This window comes from Octopus bimaculoides, chromosome 28, assembly GCF_046866305.1.
Source record: "Octopus bimaculoides isolate indiv1 chromosome 28, ASM4686630v1, whole genome shotgun sequence".
NCBI lineage: Eukaryota > Metazoa > Mollusca > Cephalopoda > Octopoda > Octopodidae > Octopus > Octopus bimaculoides.
Genome location: NC_142955.1, coordinates 2,572,759 through 2,590,201, shown reverse-complemented (window position 1 = coordinate 2,590,201; position 17,443 = coordinate 2,572,759). Strand labels below are relative to the sequence as shown.

The window sequence follows — 17,443 nt, the reverse complement described above, 5'->3', positions numbered from 1 at the left end:
AAAAAAAAAGAAGGAAAAAACCCTCGGATTTTTCGCGTATTGAATTATATCCCATGTTTATATTGTGACTTCAAAGATACAAATAAAATAAGTATGCATAATATATTTTTCTCCGTTTCTTATATTGATATAATATGTAAATTAGATTGTTTATTGGTGTATATTGAGAAAATTCTCCCATTACGATAACACCAGTGGATCTCTGGATTCTTAAATCCCTAAGGACGACATCATATCCTCAAATTGACTGAATATATATACGTGCACAAAGACATATATATATATATATAGTGAGTGGTCGATCCTAACCCTAACCCTAAACACGTATTCATTTGCACACGCGGGTTAGGGATACTCTTTTACTTGTTTCAGTCTTTTGACTGTGGCCATGCTGGAGCACCGCCTTTAGTCGAGCAAATCGACCCCAGGACTTATTCTTTAGAAGCCTAGTACTTATTCTATCAGTCACTTTTGCCGAACCGCTAAGTTACGGGGACATAAACACACCAGCATCGGTTGTCAAGCGATGTTGGGGGGACAAACACAGACACACAAACATACATATATACGACAGGCTTCTTTCAGTTTCCGTCTACCAAATCCACTCACAAGGCTTTGGTTGGCCCAAGGCTATAGTAGAAGACACTTGCCCAAGATGCCACGCAGTGGGACTGAACCCGGGACCATGTGGTTGGTAAGCAAGCTACTTACCACACAGCCACTCCTGCGCCTATATATATATATATATATATAATAATAATAATATTAGGGACAAAATCCAAAATTACAGGCAAAAAACTCAATTAAAATCAATTTATAAAAAATTAAAATTAAATTGAGCCTTATAGATAAAGTATATATAAAATATATAGTTTTAGGGAAAATAACCAATTATCAAGAACTCATCGATGAAAATCCACTATCACATATAGAAAAATTAATAATTAAAAGCACAATAAATGAGTATAATATAAAGTAAAGTAAATATAAGATAAATATAATATAATAAATAATTATTATTATTATTTTATTATATTTATCTTATGATATTTACTTTACTTTATATTATACTCATTTATTGTGCTTTTAATTATTAATTTTTCTATATGTGATAGTGGATTTTCATCGATGAGTTCTTGATAATTGGTTATTTTCCCTAAAACTATATATTTTATATATATATATATATATATATATATATATATATAATTATATGTATTTATTTTCTCTTAGATAATAATTAACTCCGACAAAACAAATTGGTTAATAGATACCAGAGTAGCAAAGTCCACAAAATAACTTTGGTGTAACTCCTGTTTATGAGGTAGAAACTCCCTGTTAATTTGAGGTATATTGAATAAATATAAGTTTAAATAAATGGAGTTATACACATGTATTAATGATTTCTTTTATTTCCGACATATGTTTTGACGATTACAATTGGTTCGTTCCAAAGGAATGAACGATGTTGAGAAAGATGTAATCTTCTCTTCAGGGAAATGCATAAAAATCAACTCAACCGTAAGACATTATTACCGAATGTGGCAACTGCTAGTAGAGAAGAAAAGGAGGAAAAAAATGAGAGAATGAGAATCGGAGAAACACAGCAACACCAGTTGTCAAGCAATACTGGAAGACATACACATATATATAATGAGTGATGGTTTGGTGTTTTGCCTAAGTTAACTGTAATTGGTTCATCTTGATGTAGTTGTGTTGGTTATGCATTAACTGGTCTAGTCTGTGTGCCTGGAGTTACCCTTATATAAACAAATAACAAGAACCAGGTAAATTGAATGCAACTGTTATTTATTTATTACAACCTCTTATAAAAATACATGGCAAATGTCTCGCATATTGTGAAGTAACTCGTTTTGCAAGTTGTAACGAGCTCTATCTGGAACAGTTGAAATTCTGTAGCATGTTCATGGTTTAATTGTGCTGGGCATTGGTAGTTGTGATCTCATCTTACTCCCTTCTTCTCTCTGCTAAAGGCGTGAGGGACCATTCCTTATATAACAACTGGTGGACAGGAAGAGAATTTTTCTGCTTTGGTACAAAAAAACAGTTGCTAAAACATTCAAATGGCTACTTAAGACCATTTGATCTCTGCAACAGATTTAGTCCAACCCTAATAACATGATCAATGTTGACAACACTGAAATAAACACATTATCATCATCATTTAATGTCTGTTGTCCATGCTGGCATGGGTTGGAAGGCTGGACCAGACTCTCATTCAAAGCTTAATAGCCAGGTAGACAATATGCTTCCTACATATATAAATGATGGGTTTCTTTCACTTTCCTTCTAATAAACCCACTCACAAAGGGTTGTTTGGCCTGGGGGGGGGGGGGTGATAGTAGAAAAAAACCAGTCCAAGGTGCCACGCAGAACCATGTAGTTGGGAATTAAGCTGCTTACCACACAGCCACACCTATTAGTTTTCACAAAATTCATGCAAAACAAATTTAAAATCTGGAAAAAATTGCTTTTATTAAAGAGAAATATCCCACAGGTAAGCTATCTTAGGTCTTGTGAAATAAACTATAGAGTTGGAAGGCTGTTATTACACACTGTTCTTTCTCCATTTCTGTGTGAATACATATATAGTTACAGAGTGTCCCTTGTTTTCTTTTTGGCATAGAGTCAATTTTGACAATTACAGCAATTCCCTGATGAGTAGTTTGGTTGTTGCCATGGAGAAAACCCACAACACTACCACCATTTTAGGAGGAGCTCAAAATGCTTATTGTTCTTATAAATGGTCTCATTGATAGTCACACATCTATATGGATACACAGTTAACACTCGCAGTACCGAGCGGTCATTTATCATCACTTTTGCTTTTTACTTTTTAATTTCTACAACTCTATTGAATGGTGCAATCATAAGCATCATTTCATATGTGTAGAGATATATATTTTTTGCATGTAAATAAATGCTAAAAGACTGTACTTTCAAATCCTTTATTCACTGCATTTGCTGATATTTAAAATATATTGTATTAAATAAGATTTTCAATGACAGTCAAAAATGACCGCTATGGTCATTGTAAGAAGAAAGAAATGTTGGTACATCTAGTGTCCACTCTTTAGTATTTAAACTTGTCATATCTGGCCCAATTATTCTACTTATTTTATATTCAAACTAGTCAGAGTCGGCCTCTTACATCTACGCAACAATGTCATTCTAAAAATACACAATCACATCAGCAAACTTTGAAAGCTGTGAATGTATGACAAATTGAAAATAATGTGAATAAACAAACATCACATTCGACAGAATTAACTGCATGATAAAGGGTCTAGTCACCACTTAGAGAGAAAAGGTTTTTCTCATGTATGAATACGCTTGTGAGAAGTTAAAGCACTACTTTGAGAGAATGATTTATCACAGCTATCACAGTGATATGGTTTCTCTCCTGTATGAATACGCTTGTGACTAATTAAAGCACTACTTACAGAAAATGATTGACCACAGATATCACAGTGATATGGCTTTTCTCCTGTATGAATACGTTTGTGACTAGTTAAAGCGCTACTCTGAGAAAATGATATACCACAGATATCACAGTGATATGGTGTCTCTCCTGTATGAATACGTTTATGAGTAGTTAGGTTACTGCTGGCAGAGAAAGATTTGTTACAGATGTTGCAGTGATATGGTTTCTCTCCTGTATGAATACGTCTGTGATCAGTCAAAGCACAGTTGCGAGGGAAAGATTTACCACAGATATTACAAGTATATGGTTTCTCTCCTGTATGTGTACGTTTGTGAGAATTGAAAGCACTTCGGTCAGAGAATGATTTACTACAGATGTTACACTGATATGGCCTTTCTCCTGTATGAACACGTTTGTGAGAATTGAAAGCACTTTGGTTAGAGAAGGATTTACCACAGACGTCACAGTGATATGGCTTCTCTCCAGTATGAATACGTTTGTGGTTAGATAATTTACCACTTCCAGAGAATGATTTACCACAAATGTCACAGCGAAATGGCTTCTCCCCTGTATGAACACGTATGTGTGAATTTAAAGCACTTCGGTTAGAGAATGATGTACTGCAGACATCACAGTGATAGGGCTTCTCTCCGGTATGAATACGTTTGTGTATAGTCATGTAACTACTTGTAGAGAACAATTTACCACAGGTATCACAGTGATATGGCTTCTCTCCTGTATGAATATATTTGTGTCCAGTTAAGTTAGAACTCATGGAGAATGATTTACCGCAGATATCACAGTGATATGGCTTCTCTCCTGTATGGAAACGTTTGTGAGAAGCTAAGTTGCCACTCTGAGAGAATGATTTACCACAGATATTACAACAATATGGTGTCTCTCCTGTATGAATACGTTTGTGATTAGTTAGGGTACTACTTAGAGAGAAAGATTTATTACAGACATCACAGTGATATGGCTTCTCTCCTGTATGGATATATTTATGTTTAGCTAAGTTGTCATTCCGGGAGAATGATTTTCCACAGATATCACAAGAATAAGGTGTCTCTCCTGTATGAGTACGTTTGTGATTCGTTAGGGTACTATTTACAGTGAAAGATTTGTTACAGATTTCACATTGATATGGCTTCTCTCCTGTATGAATACGCTTATGATCAGTTAAAGCACTGTAGCCAGAAAATGATTTACTGCAGATATTACAGGAATATGGTGTCTCCCCAGTATGAATACGTTTGTGAGGAGTTAAAGCACTACTTTGAGAGAATGATTTACTACAGATGTTACACTGATATGGCTTCTCCCCTGTATGAACACGTTTGTGAGAATTTAAATCACTTCGGTTAGAGAATGATTTACCACAGATATCACAGTGAAATGGCTTTTCCCCTGTATGAATACGTTTGTGCATATTCAAGTGACCCTTTTGAGAGAATGATTTACTACAGATGTTACATTGATATGGCTTCTCTCCTGTATGAACACGCTTGTGCTTATTCAAGCTGCCCCTTTGAGAGAAGGACTTTTTACAGACATCACAATCATGTGACAATTTTCGCCTCCCTTTTTTTCTATCTTCTGGAAAAGTCAAATTCTTTAGTTTCCCACTTTTTCCCATTATTTTTCATCGAAAATCACAATATATATATATATATATATATTTACTTCTTTTTGCTTCTATAGTCTTTTGTTTACAAATATTTTGACTGCTGTATTTCTGTCCAGTGTTACCTTTGTCCCTAAACTCTTTAGAAAAATTATCCAAGTTAAATTTTCACACAGACTCGTCATATAGACACTTTGGCCAGTGATGTCCAGAAAATTTGTTAATTACACAATATCAGAGTAAATATATCATAGAAATTCTACCATAGATTTATAGAAACAATCTTATATATCTGCTCTGTACAATATTTTCATTTTGGTCTTTAAAAGATGATAAATATTGAGAATGTATCTTCTGTTATTCCAATGTCATCTGATATTCTGAAATAATAAAGAAACAACAGTGTAAGATATAGAGGCTACTTAGAAAATACAGATTTAACATTTCGATGGAGATAAACTCTATAAATAAATATATATATGTATATATACATATAATATATGTATATATACATATAATATTTATATATATATATATATATATATATATATATATATATATATATATATATATATATATATGTATATATATATATTATATATATAGCGAGGTCGTTGCAGGTGGTACATAAAGACACCATTTGAGCGAGGCCGTTGCCAGTACCACCAGATTGGCTTTTGTGCCGGTGGTACGTAAAAACACCCGCTACACTCTCAGAGTGGTTCGCATTAGGAAGGGCATCCAGCAGTAGAAACTCTGCCAGATCAGATTGGAGCCTGGTGCAGCCATCTGGTTCGCTAGTCCTCAGTCAAATCGTCCAACCCATCGTAGCATGGAATGCGGACGTTAAACGATGATGATGATGATATAAATTATTATTTAGGGCATCTAAGAGATACCACCATGCTTGAAATAGCAATCAAAATTTGACTCTAAAACCATATTAAATGGGTACTACTAAAGCAGCACGGTCCCGAACGCGCTACCTAGTCGCGAGTGGTCGATCCTAACCCTAACCCTAAACACGTATTCATTTGCACACGCGGGTTAGGGTTAGGATCGACCACTCAAGACTAGCTAGCGCGGACGCGCGACTGCGAGTTCGGGACCGTGCTGCTTTAGTAGTACCATTAAATGTTCATATAGCACCAGGAGAGAAGACAAAGAGACAAAATGAACTAGCAAAATAAAAATTAAAAAAATTAAAAATACTGGATAATTCCAGATCCCTGATTTCTGGCTCTGCATAAGAAAAGCTTTGCTTCCTCAGTGGAATGAACACAGAAAATAATTGCAAATGATGAGAAATTAATGAACAAAATATTATCAATAGCTTCTTAATGATTTCTTCGTGATAAATGCATGTCGGTGGTGAAGTCAAGTAACTTGTTGCAGAGAATTTTAATCCTTTCTTCTTTTTAACACCATGAAGTTAATTAGAAAATATGGAAATTAGACATTACTGATTTTGCCCCATCTTAAACATCGTGTTTTAAAAAAAACTGACTTATCCAACAGAGAAACGAATATTGATTGTTAAACACTAAAAATCATTCAGATATTTTAATTAGCAACGTGAATTAACAATCGGGTTGAAAGATGAGGCAAAATTTCTGGAAAATAAAAAACACCTGCTAATTGACTGTTTCGGATTGCAACGGAAACGATGGAGCGAGTAGAAGGTTGCCTCCCTAGCTAGAAACAGCAGCCAAATGTCGAACAAAACAAAAGACATCGGAGACACGAAGAATTAAAAGATTAAATGCTTTCATTGTTTAATACTTACGCAAATGTGTTTAAAATGTTGTTAGAAGTGCGTCGGGTGGTAGAGAAATGTATTATAAATGTGTTTGGGAATTGATTAAGAGAAATTTTAGCAACTGACATGTTTATCAATACGTAATGAATAGAGGAGGAAGTACGTTTAGTGCGCATGCGTATTAAATCTTTGTTTCAAATTTTGGCACAGGGCCAGCAATTTCGGGGAAGGGGAGATACTTAGGTCGATTACCTGGATCGCGGTAGTTAACTGGTATGGCAAGACTTCCTTTTGTACGCCACCCCACCCTCCTTTTTTAAAATTACCACCCGCACCCCTAATTTCTTCATTTTAAACTTCTTTCAGAATTTTTTTTCTTCAAAATATGTCGAAAAGTAAAGAAATTATGATTCTGAAAAAAAAATTACAAAATTTTTATATAGTTAGGGTTGGGGTTTTAGGGTTACAGTTTTAAGGTTTAAGAGTTTTAGGGTTAGGGAACTAAGTCAGAAATGAAGAAATTTGGTGGGAGGGGGGGGGCAGGGAAATTTCATAATGCCGTTTTTTGGTAATTTCCAAATACGCTTCAGATAGTGTAGATGGCAATCTTTTATTTTGACTGTAAGAGGTGTTCACGCAACTCACCTGTTGCCATACGGTGTTCGGTAAATTCCATAAAAAAAAAATTTATTTCTTTATTTTCGCGAGTGAAAATTGACATTTTCTTTGAAGCCAGCTCCTATAAGTTTGCTTACTTACATGTACCGTTGGGGTGGGTGGGGTGAAGACACACAGTGTCTCAATTATCTTTCTTGGGTTCCTGTGAGGGTCCCCTATTACGGAGTAGTCGCCCCACCCTGCAATGCATTCAGACAGTTGGATTGCGTACCTAATCAAGGCTTAAGGGTCTGATTTTTAAAAAATTTTTTATTACCCAGCTTTCTCATTCTGCCCTTTCCTTCTCATGGGAGCGCTTCGGTTGGTTCTCAATCGCCAGTCGTGCTGTTTCCAGACAGGGATCTCTCACTGCCGTTGAGTTACTGAACTTTCCTACACTATAGCTATAAACATACGGCATGGAGATAATGAATCATCATCATCATCGTTTAATGTCCGCTTTCCATGCTAGCATGGGTTGGACGACTTGACTGAGGACTGGTGAAACCGGATGGCAACACCAGGCTCCAATTTAAAATTTGGCAGAGTTTCTACAGCTGGATGCCCTTCCTAACGCCAACCACTCAGTGTAGTAGGTGCTTTTACGTGTCACCTGGACGAAGGCCAGTCAGGCGATACTGGCAACGGCCACGCTCGAAATGGTGTCTTTTATGTGCCACCCGCACAAGCCAGTCCAGGGGCACTGGCAACGATCTCGCTCGAAAATCCTACGGAGGCCAGTCAGGCGGTACTGGCAATAATTATAATTAGCATTAAAGTGACAGAGAATTGAAAATAGTGTTTCCTAAGTTTACAGCAGGGGTTGCCAAAGGGAGTCCGAGGGACAGCCAGAAATTACAGGGGGTCGATGAGAGCCAAGAGGTCAAATGGGGGTCTGCGTATGAAAGAGCAGCTCATCCAGATGAACTGTTTGAAATACTTAATTGGCGCCATGCCCATCCCTCCATATTCATGTTGTTAATTTCAATAGAAAATATTCCAGCAATATGATGTGTTTTTCACATTTTCTAACCATGGAAACAATTTCATAAAAATTTAAAATTTAATACTGTATGCTTATACATGAGTGGAGGCGCAATGGCCTAGTGGTTAGGGCAGCGGACTCACGGTCATAGGATCGCAGTTTCGATTCCCAGACTGGGCGTTGTGAGTGTTTATTGAGCGATAATACCTGAAGCTCCACGAGACTCCTTCACCACAACTTTCTCTCACTCTTACTTCCTGTCTCTGTTGTGCCTGTAATTCAAAGGGGCCAGCCTTGTCACTCTGTCATGTTGAATATCCCCAAGAACTACGTTAAGGGTACACGTGTCCAACCTCTTGCACGTTAATTTCACGAGCAGGCTGTTCCGTTGATTGGATCAACTGGAACCCTCGACGTCGTAAGTGACCTAGGCAGACCTTCCACCAGGTAGTGCTGCGCCCTATATATTGCTTGCAGGGGGAACAAACCCCTACCACTCAGTTCCATGGATAAATTACATTACACTACTTTGTGGTCTGATAGCCAAGTTCGTAAGAGGAGCTTACTACGATAGCTGCAGGTTTCTCTGAATCTACATCTTATACTATTCAATTATATATAAAAGCAGAGATAAAATCTACTAGCATACACTGCATACATACCAAACGAGAGACTGTGTTGAAGAATGCTACAGCAATTGTTAGGCAGAGTGCAATGTAAACGGTGCAGGTTTGATTCCCAGGTGAACCCAGTAACAATATCAACAACAACGTATTACATTTACAAAAATATTTATTTGTCAAAATGAAAGAAAGCAAATGACTGACGTCCTGGAACAATTCCAAAAACCATGAAAGAATTTTCTGAGATACCAAAACCAAGAACTTGGAAGACTTCATTATCATCACACCTGAGCAATAAATATTGTTGAATATCTGCAGATGTTTGGTGTTCAATATGTCCAGGTATCTGGTAAATATTGTTATCTCTATCTGTTATGTAAACGAAACTGCCGTGTGTGGTTAGACAAGGCCTGTAAATACTATACTCTAGATCTGTAGTTAGTTTTATACTCCTGACCAAATGTTCCCCGTACCAATAGAGAACATACTGACCACTACTCCTCCATCCCTCCAACTCCACCTCTTCCCACTTCACAACAACAATATCACCACCAGGTGTCACTACTATGTCACTAAAGACCATCTCTAACTGAACCGCCACTTTCACCTCCCCACAACAAACTTCCTGACTGCATTCACACGTCCCACCTTCGATATCAATTACATCTAAATAATAATAATAGACATATCGCCCATCTTTGATTTTTTCTTTAATATAATGACCACCACACACAATTTGATCGTCATTGCTTTTATAAATACTGTTGTAGTACTTCCCAGTGTTGATGGTTTTTAAACAACAGAGATCTCTGTTGAAGACCATCATTTCTTTACAAAAGACAACTATAAAGCATTCATCTGTCCACCGACATAAGTCCAGTGGTGGTGGTTGTTGTGGCAGTTGTTTATGTTGAAGTATGTCTCCTGTCATTGTTCTGATTAATGTGACACTTTCTCTAAACATCAACACACTAACATTGTCATCTAACTTAATTAGTTTACTGTTATAGTCCCTACTGTCCAGATAGCCATAATTAACTGGTTCATCGAATGTAGGAATGGAAAGAGGCACCACTGCTGTTCTATGTGGCAGTCTTCTCACTGATATTTCAGCAGTTGCTGACTTACACTCTGCTATGTAATTACCACATCTTACCTCTAATCTACCTTTATTAATTAATTCATTACTGAATATTTCCTTGTTCATCTGAGATGTAATGGAAGGGAAACAAAGACCAGAATCAAGATTTGATAAAGACACAGATTCCAGAACCTTCACTTGGTCCCCATCAATCTTTATGCAATGACATTCAATCAATTCAATATGTTGACACCAGTAAATACCCACCACTTTTCTCCATATTACACCATAAGGTACTAGACTTTCCCAAACTTTATATTTCTCCAAATCTTCTCCATTCAGTTGAAATATTTCTCGTCTGTTTGGAAGTGTGACCATTATCTCTCTTTCGCCTGTAAAACACACACCACCAACTAAACTTCCAACATCTCTGTGACATAGCAACTCCCCATCTTCATCAAATATTTTAACATTTCCATTATTGGCTTTTTCACACACAACTGTCTTTCCTTCATCAGAAATATCAATATCTCTCACTTGAATAGGACAGTGGTCTGTTTGTAAACGACAAACAGGGAATCTCTCCCGATTAAGCTTAAACAAACCTTCAACATACAATTTATTTCTGTGACTTCCAATAAATCTTGGCCCTTTACTGTTTATACAGCTAAAGCCCACTTTACGTTTATAAATTCTTTCATTTAAATATATTTTGCTGTAGTCACCGGTCTGTGTGAAACACACAATGTTGCTAAATATACCACAGAGATGATATCTTTCCCAGCATCCATTAATGTACAAACAACTGTCATCAGCTGTTATGTTGCGATAAATACTAACATACTTCATGTAGTGTCTAACTGAATGCAAATACTGACCATCACTACTGAGGAAATTGATGAATTTGCTGTTGCTAATGAGGATGACATCATTAGCAGTCACTGTAATATAACTTATGCCATCAACATAATCAATAACTTCACCACCTCTCGTTAATAATGTCTCAGGTATGTCTATTTGTTTTATTATCTTCACAGTCGAATGAACTTCATCAAAATCAATGACATACAAGGTCTGTTCATCTCCATCCCAATTATATACTAGTAGACCATCTGACAAAGGAGCAATGCAATGGTATTCATTTCTCGTCTGGTAAATCACCAACGACAATGGAAATTCAACTTTTAATGTCAACAGTTGGTATTTATTATCACCAGTTGTTATAACCAATGTATTTGACTGCCATCGACACATATTGATGGGAGAAACATTCAATTTGACAGAATCTAAGAGATGACCATCAAATGTGAATATCTTAATGTTTTTATTTTTCCTGTCGTATATTGCAATCAGGTTGTTTTCCGTAATAACCAAACGAAAAATCTGCACTGGTTGTTTGTCTCCAAAACCTGGATGGACAACAACATCATGGGCTTTATCAGAAACTGTCAGATCCTGTAGATATAAAGAAGATGACAACATTTCACTCACAGAAATGTTTCTGGAAAATACATCTACTATGTCGATATTAAGTTGATTATTTGTAACGAGATCATTAACCAACAAATTACGATCGTTTATAGCAAACATACGGCTTCTGTCTACAAGATACACAAACGTTTGGTCAATAGATCCACCGTAGAGATTGAGGGGACGTTTCACTTGGGACATTAAAACACTGGGGACCATCTTAATACTACTACTACTACTACTATCACAACTACTAGTACTGCCATGACCACCACCACAGATACTAGTGTTGTACTGAAAAGCTTTTCCCTTATTGACAATTAATAGTTTAAGTGTTTCATTTTCTATTGCTAATGATTTCACAAAAAAAGGGATATTAATTGTCTTAATAACCTCAAATTGATTATAATATTTAATGGCTAAAATATCTAAATGTGATGGTTTATCACAATAACAAACAATTGGTCCCTGAACCATCTTACACACCCGTACATAAGGCTGCCCTAATGATACACTTCTCACTGTCTTTGATAGGTTTCCAATGACCCTTAATTGTTTCTGTAGGGGTAATGTGACACCTATTTGATTAGAATCCCATCGACATATATCCGTAGCTGGAGACGGCAGAGATAATCTCGACACAATGTCTCCTTCATTAGAAATGTATAACAAGCAATCATGGTTGATGTCGGACACCACCAACTGTCCATTTGCCAGATTACATATTTCGCCAATGACAAGTTTTTTGTCTTTCTCCTTTTCTTTGAGTCGTAGATTTAGATTTCTAATATAAGGATTTTTCAGGTGTAAACAACAGCCAGACAACCGGTCCTGATACTTGTAAAGAAGGACCCTGTTGAGTTGAGTGTCCGGTAGATAAACAGTCCCTTGGAAAACAGCAATGTGAGGGTGAACAGGGAAAGGCAGTTGCCACTGCCATTTCATTTCTCCATATATATCATAACATATCAGAATAGAGTGTCTCTTGAAGAGGACATAAAAATAAACATTATCAGAGTAGATGTGGTGAGGGTAGCCATAGAATGGAAGGTATTTTTGAAAAAGTTCTTCACCACATGTGGAATAAAATACCATTTTATTTTCCCTTCCATCTACGACTACAAAATTAATTGGAGTTGCAGCAATGGCGACATTAGAATGTCCCAGAGAAATTCTTTCTATAATGTCAACTTTGTCCTCCTTGATCAATAGGATATGGATCTCATTTTTGTTTTCAGTGGTGGTCACAGCTAAACACTTATTTGATACAATATGACATATTTTCCTGTAATCTGTTTGGACCTTTATTAAAGGGCCTTTTCTTAGTTCAGGACAGGTGATATACTGAAATCCTTTCATTTCATGATAAAAGACCAGAAATCCTTTAGGGTTCATTCTACAAAAGCAAGAAGGAATGTCAGGGAAAATTAAAAGATTTTGCTCTATTATTTCACCAGTCTTGGTGAATAATATAGCTTTTTTATCCCTATCGATTATTAATGTAGAAGACATTGACATAGGGAGAATATTTGTAATGTGGTAGCAATCCTCAATATAAATGTGGTTGTTCAATCTCGGGGTATGTTGCTGGTGGTTGTATGACAGCCTGGGCCAAAAGTATTTGTTGGTTTGAATGACATGGGGTCCACCGCAAGAATCTGTTACCAAAATGGTATCCGTACCAACTGAAATATATTGGCATTTCATGCCAATCTCTCTCTGTGACACACCACCTGTACCTGAAATCCGATAAATAATATGTCCCTGGAGGACATAAAAATGGTTTTGGTACACAGTGATGTGGGTTGGGAGATCCAGAGAATTGGTGTCCACCTCAAATAACTGCTGGCCACCCAGATTATAACAGGTAACCTTGTTAATATTGGCAAATGCAATTAACAGCTTTGTCTGTGGACCGACAGCAATATCTGCAGGCATCTCCTTGGCAATGAATTGAGTGATAATTCTGTTATCATTCCAATCAATGAGAAATATGGCTTTACTGAACAGTTCTACACCTATAAATGTAGAATGTTCTAAGTAAGAAACCAGGTTTAATCCTAATTGAAGTGTTTTAATTATAAAACTTAAAGGATTGATAATGAGAATCATTTTTCGGAAGGGGAGGGTGGCCAGAACTGTGTCTTGACTGATTCTGGTGAAATCAGTGACAGACGATGGACAATGGACATCATTTCTGTCACCGTCTCTTGTCATACAACATATTGTCATACAATGGCGGGAATATGTAACAATCCCCCCTTGTATCACAACAATATTGGATATTGGGTTGCTTAAGTCTTCACCAGATTCATCCATCTTTGCTTCCCTGGTTACAACTGGAGAAAGAGGATGAAATTTGTTGATTAATTTCGGTGCCTCAATGGTTTTGTGTTTGTCTTGTAAAATATTTGTGCTTATGTATTGTTCCAGAAACCATTCAAGTTTCCACAAAATAATAAAACCTTCACTATCACTGTATTTCTCAAGGTCTTTCTGCAAAATCTCTTTTCTCTGTATAAAATGCTGTTTAAAAATATTTCTCTCCAATCCTACACTTTTTAAAAATGAACATATTTTTCTCCAAGAATTTTTCAACAAATTCATTTTGTCTTCATATGCATTGAACCTTGTATAATATATGTGTTTGTCAAAAACATCTCGTCTTCCAATTATTTCCCTCTTTCCATGGTCTCCTTTATGTCTTTTTTGTTTTGTTGTTGACTGAAATGAAGCCCGTTTCTGTGACATTTCTCTCCTTGATCCATCATCTCTTTCATATCTACACCGTTTTGTATCAACCTTTTCATCACTTTTACTTGTTCTTTTCTGAGGGGTAGATATTCTTGAAGTGCTTCCTCTTTGCTCTTCCATAGTAAATCTATAACGAAATATAAGGAAAACATTAAATTCTGTGGGAGATTATATTCACTTCATTATTTTAAACACACAAACAAAATGTTAATGTATTCCTGTCAGTGTATTAGATTGTCTAATTAACCTTAAACAAGATTTTGTAGCAACAATGACATTCATTAAACATCTTATAATAATCTGTTGCATAAATATAAGACATAAGTTTCATTAACCCTTTTGTTACCAACCTTGCCAAAACCAGCTCTGGCTCTGTAGTACAAATTTCCTGATTTAAGTTCTGAATAAAAATCTTCCACCAAACTTTAGTCGCAGTTTATGTTCCTAACACTAGCTTAATGATAATGAAGTTATTTTACTAAATTCTTTGTTATATTTAAAATAATTGAAAGAAACACAGAGCATCTCAAAATAGATACAATAACAAAAGGGTCAATTATATGGAGTGTAAATATTGATTTCAAATTCTGAAACAAGACCAGCTGTTTAGAGGAGGGGATAAGTTGACTACATTGGGCCCCAGTGTATAACTGGTATTTATTTTATTGACCCTTTCTCTAAAATTATGATCTTGCAGGTCGTCATGTTGACGTGTAAGTATATTCAATAAATTTAATTTGATCCGCTCGGAAAATCTGTTCAGCTCAGATACTTAAAAGTGGGAGAGACAGGTGGGGGGTGGGGGTGAGCAAAGAAACGAAAATATATCTGTAACTGTCCAACTACAATTTTAATTCTAAACTGATTGTCCTAAACTTTCCCTCGAAAATCACATTTAATAGTATTTTGGGGCAAATTGGTCAGTGACGAATTGACCGGGGACAAATTAACCAATGACAAATAACTGGAGATGAATTGTCCTGGCACCCTATATACAAGGGTATATGAGAAAATAAGCACAAAAGTGAATAAAAGTGTGTATGTGGGTATACTCTTTTACTTGTTTCAGTCTTTTGACTGTGGCCATGCTGGAGCACCACCTTTAGTCAAGCAAATCGACCCCAGGACTTATCCTTTGTAAGCCTAGTACTTATTCTATCAGTCTCTTTTACCGAACCGCTAAGTTACGGGGACATAAACACACCAGCATCGGTTGTCAAGCGATGTTGGGAGGACAAACACAGACACGCAAACATATATATATATACATATATACTTTTATACGACGGGCTTCTTTCAGTTTCCGTCTACCAAATCCACTCACAAGGCTTTGGTCGACCCGAGGCTATAGTAGAAGACACTTGCCCGAGGTGCCACGCAGTGGGACTGAACCCGGAACCATGTGGTTGGTAAGCAAGCTACTTATCACACAGCCACTCCTACACCTATATATATTATTGGGGCAGGTATGGTAAGAAGCTCACTTCTCAGCCACACGGTTCCAGGTTCAGTCCCACTGCGTGGCACCTTCGGCAAGTGTTTTCTTCTATAGCTTCGGGCTAACCAAAACTTGGTGAGTGGATTTGGTAGACGAAAACTGGAAGAAGCCCATCATATAAATGTATATATATGTGTGTGTGCATGTCTTTGTCCCCCACCACTGCTTGGCAACCTGTGTTGGTGTGTCTTCGTCCCCATAACTTGGCGGTTCGGCAAAAGAAAGCCATAAAATAAGTACTACGCTTGAAAAAAAAAAAGGTGGAGATGGAGTATATGTAATCTGGGTATACCCCCCCCCCTTTTAAATTTTGTTTTTTTAACGGAATCCTATGTTTCAGACCATGGAGAATCCGATTCTGAAAATTTTTTTTCAAAAATCTCCATTTCAAAATTTCGATCCCCCCCACCCCTCTGGTTTTTATATAGACCCACAGGGTAAACCTAACCCTAACCCTAGTTTTGTGAGATTTGGCTGTTATTTCTAGCATGTAAATAGCCTGCTTGGTGGGGGGGGGGGGGTAGAAATTTTTCAAAATCGGAATCTCCATAGCCTAAAACGTGGGATTCTGTAAAAAAAAAAAAATTAATAAATAAGGGGGGGAAAGGTTCAGATTACATATAGTCCATCTCTACCAAAAAAAAATGTGGGTTTCTATAGAAAAAAACCCCCCCAAAAATAACCGAAAGGTCGAGCGAGCCATATCCTTTACCTCCGCCAAAGACTCACACACATCACTTATAATTGATAAATTATCCATCCTAAGACATCAGAATGATCAGAAGCGAAAAAAGAAAAAAATTTAAATATCTAAATCAAATGAAAGCAGATCATGGAAAAATGTCCCATGATATTAAATCGACGAAACTAGGCTAAATCTAAGAACTTAACATAAAGTTCTATTCGAAACTGTATTAGCCCCAGATTTTCTGTATAACTTCTTGATCTGCTGAAATGGCTCCGTTCCCGATATATTTATGCACCGTCAAATTTAAGAGAAGAAATTAATTAAATTAATCACTACCCATTTTGCCCCAATTTTAACTATATTTCTTTGTTGCAGAGAAAATAATATTTGTTAAACACCAAAAATTGTTGAGATGTTTTATTATCAACCTCATTGACAATCGGTTAACTCTATCAACTTGAAAAACAATTCTACTCACCAATTTTTACTTCTAAAAGATGATTCAATACTTGTAATGTAATGGTTTCAAACAGGAAGGGACATTATAACTAGAAATCAGAAATTACTCATTTTCCTCTCCCCGCTACGAATTAAATATCCAGAACAATTACTTTTAATTTTTAAAACAAAGATCAGTTCTATGTTGTTTGACAGAAACAAAAGATCTATTTATTGGCAGGGTCGTTCGAATGTCGGTCAAATTGACTTGCAGCATTTATGAGGAAACAAAGTCGGGGAAAGAAGTCCCCTTATGTATTGCTGTTGGCACTCCGTCGCTTACGACGTCGAGGATTCCAGTTGATCCGATCAACGGAACAGCCTGCTCGTGAAATTAACGTGCAAGTGGCTGAGCACTCCA

General features: G+C 36.5%; 2 protein-coding genes across 8 annotated transcripts in view; both read right to left on the bottom strand.

The window, feature by feature from the left end:
• Nucleotides 1–1,792: 1,792 nt before the first annotated feature.
• On the bottom strand, nt 1,793–7,105 carry LOC106871782 (uncharacterized). The gene is made up of 2 exons (XM_052977605.2): nt 6,856–7,105; nt 1,793–5,449 (listed from the first exon to the last, which is right to left on the bottom strand). The coding sequence occupies exon 2, from the start codon at nt 5,079–5,081 to the stop codon at nt 3,339–3,341; it is 1,743 nt and encodes a 580-aa protein (XP_052833565.1). The 5' UTR covers nt 5,082–5,449; nt 6,856–7,105; the 3' UTR covers nt 1,793–3,338.
• A 2,139-nt stretch (nt 7,106–9,244) lies between these two features.
• The window catches only part of LOC149130448 (uncharacterized), a 105,410-nt gene continuing 97,211 nt past the window's right edge, over nt 9,245–17,443 (bottom strand). For 6 of the 7 annotated variants that reach the window (XM_089344287.1, XM_089344290.1, XM_089344285.1 and 3 more), the window contains one exon: nt 9,245–14,525. In XM_089344287.1, the coding sequence (XP_089200413.1) occupies nt 9,263–14,518 (5,256 nt within the window). In that variant the 5' untranslated portion in view covers nt 14,519–14,525 and the 3' untranslated portion in view covers nt 9,245–9,262. Of the gene's footprint in view, nt 14,526–17,062; nt 17,311–17,443 lie in introns of those variants that run through there. The other variant, XM_089344288.1, reaches the window with a different exon arrangement.

Excerpts from the sequence above, each read along its gene's own strand:
- LOC106871782 (XM_052977605.2), bottom strand. The coding sequence starts at position 5,081 with ATGGGAAAAAGTGGGAAACTAAAGAATTTGACTTTTCCAGAAGATAGA.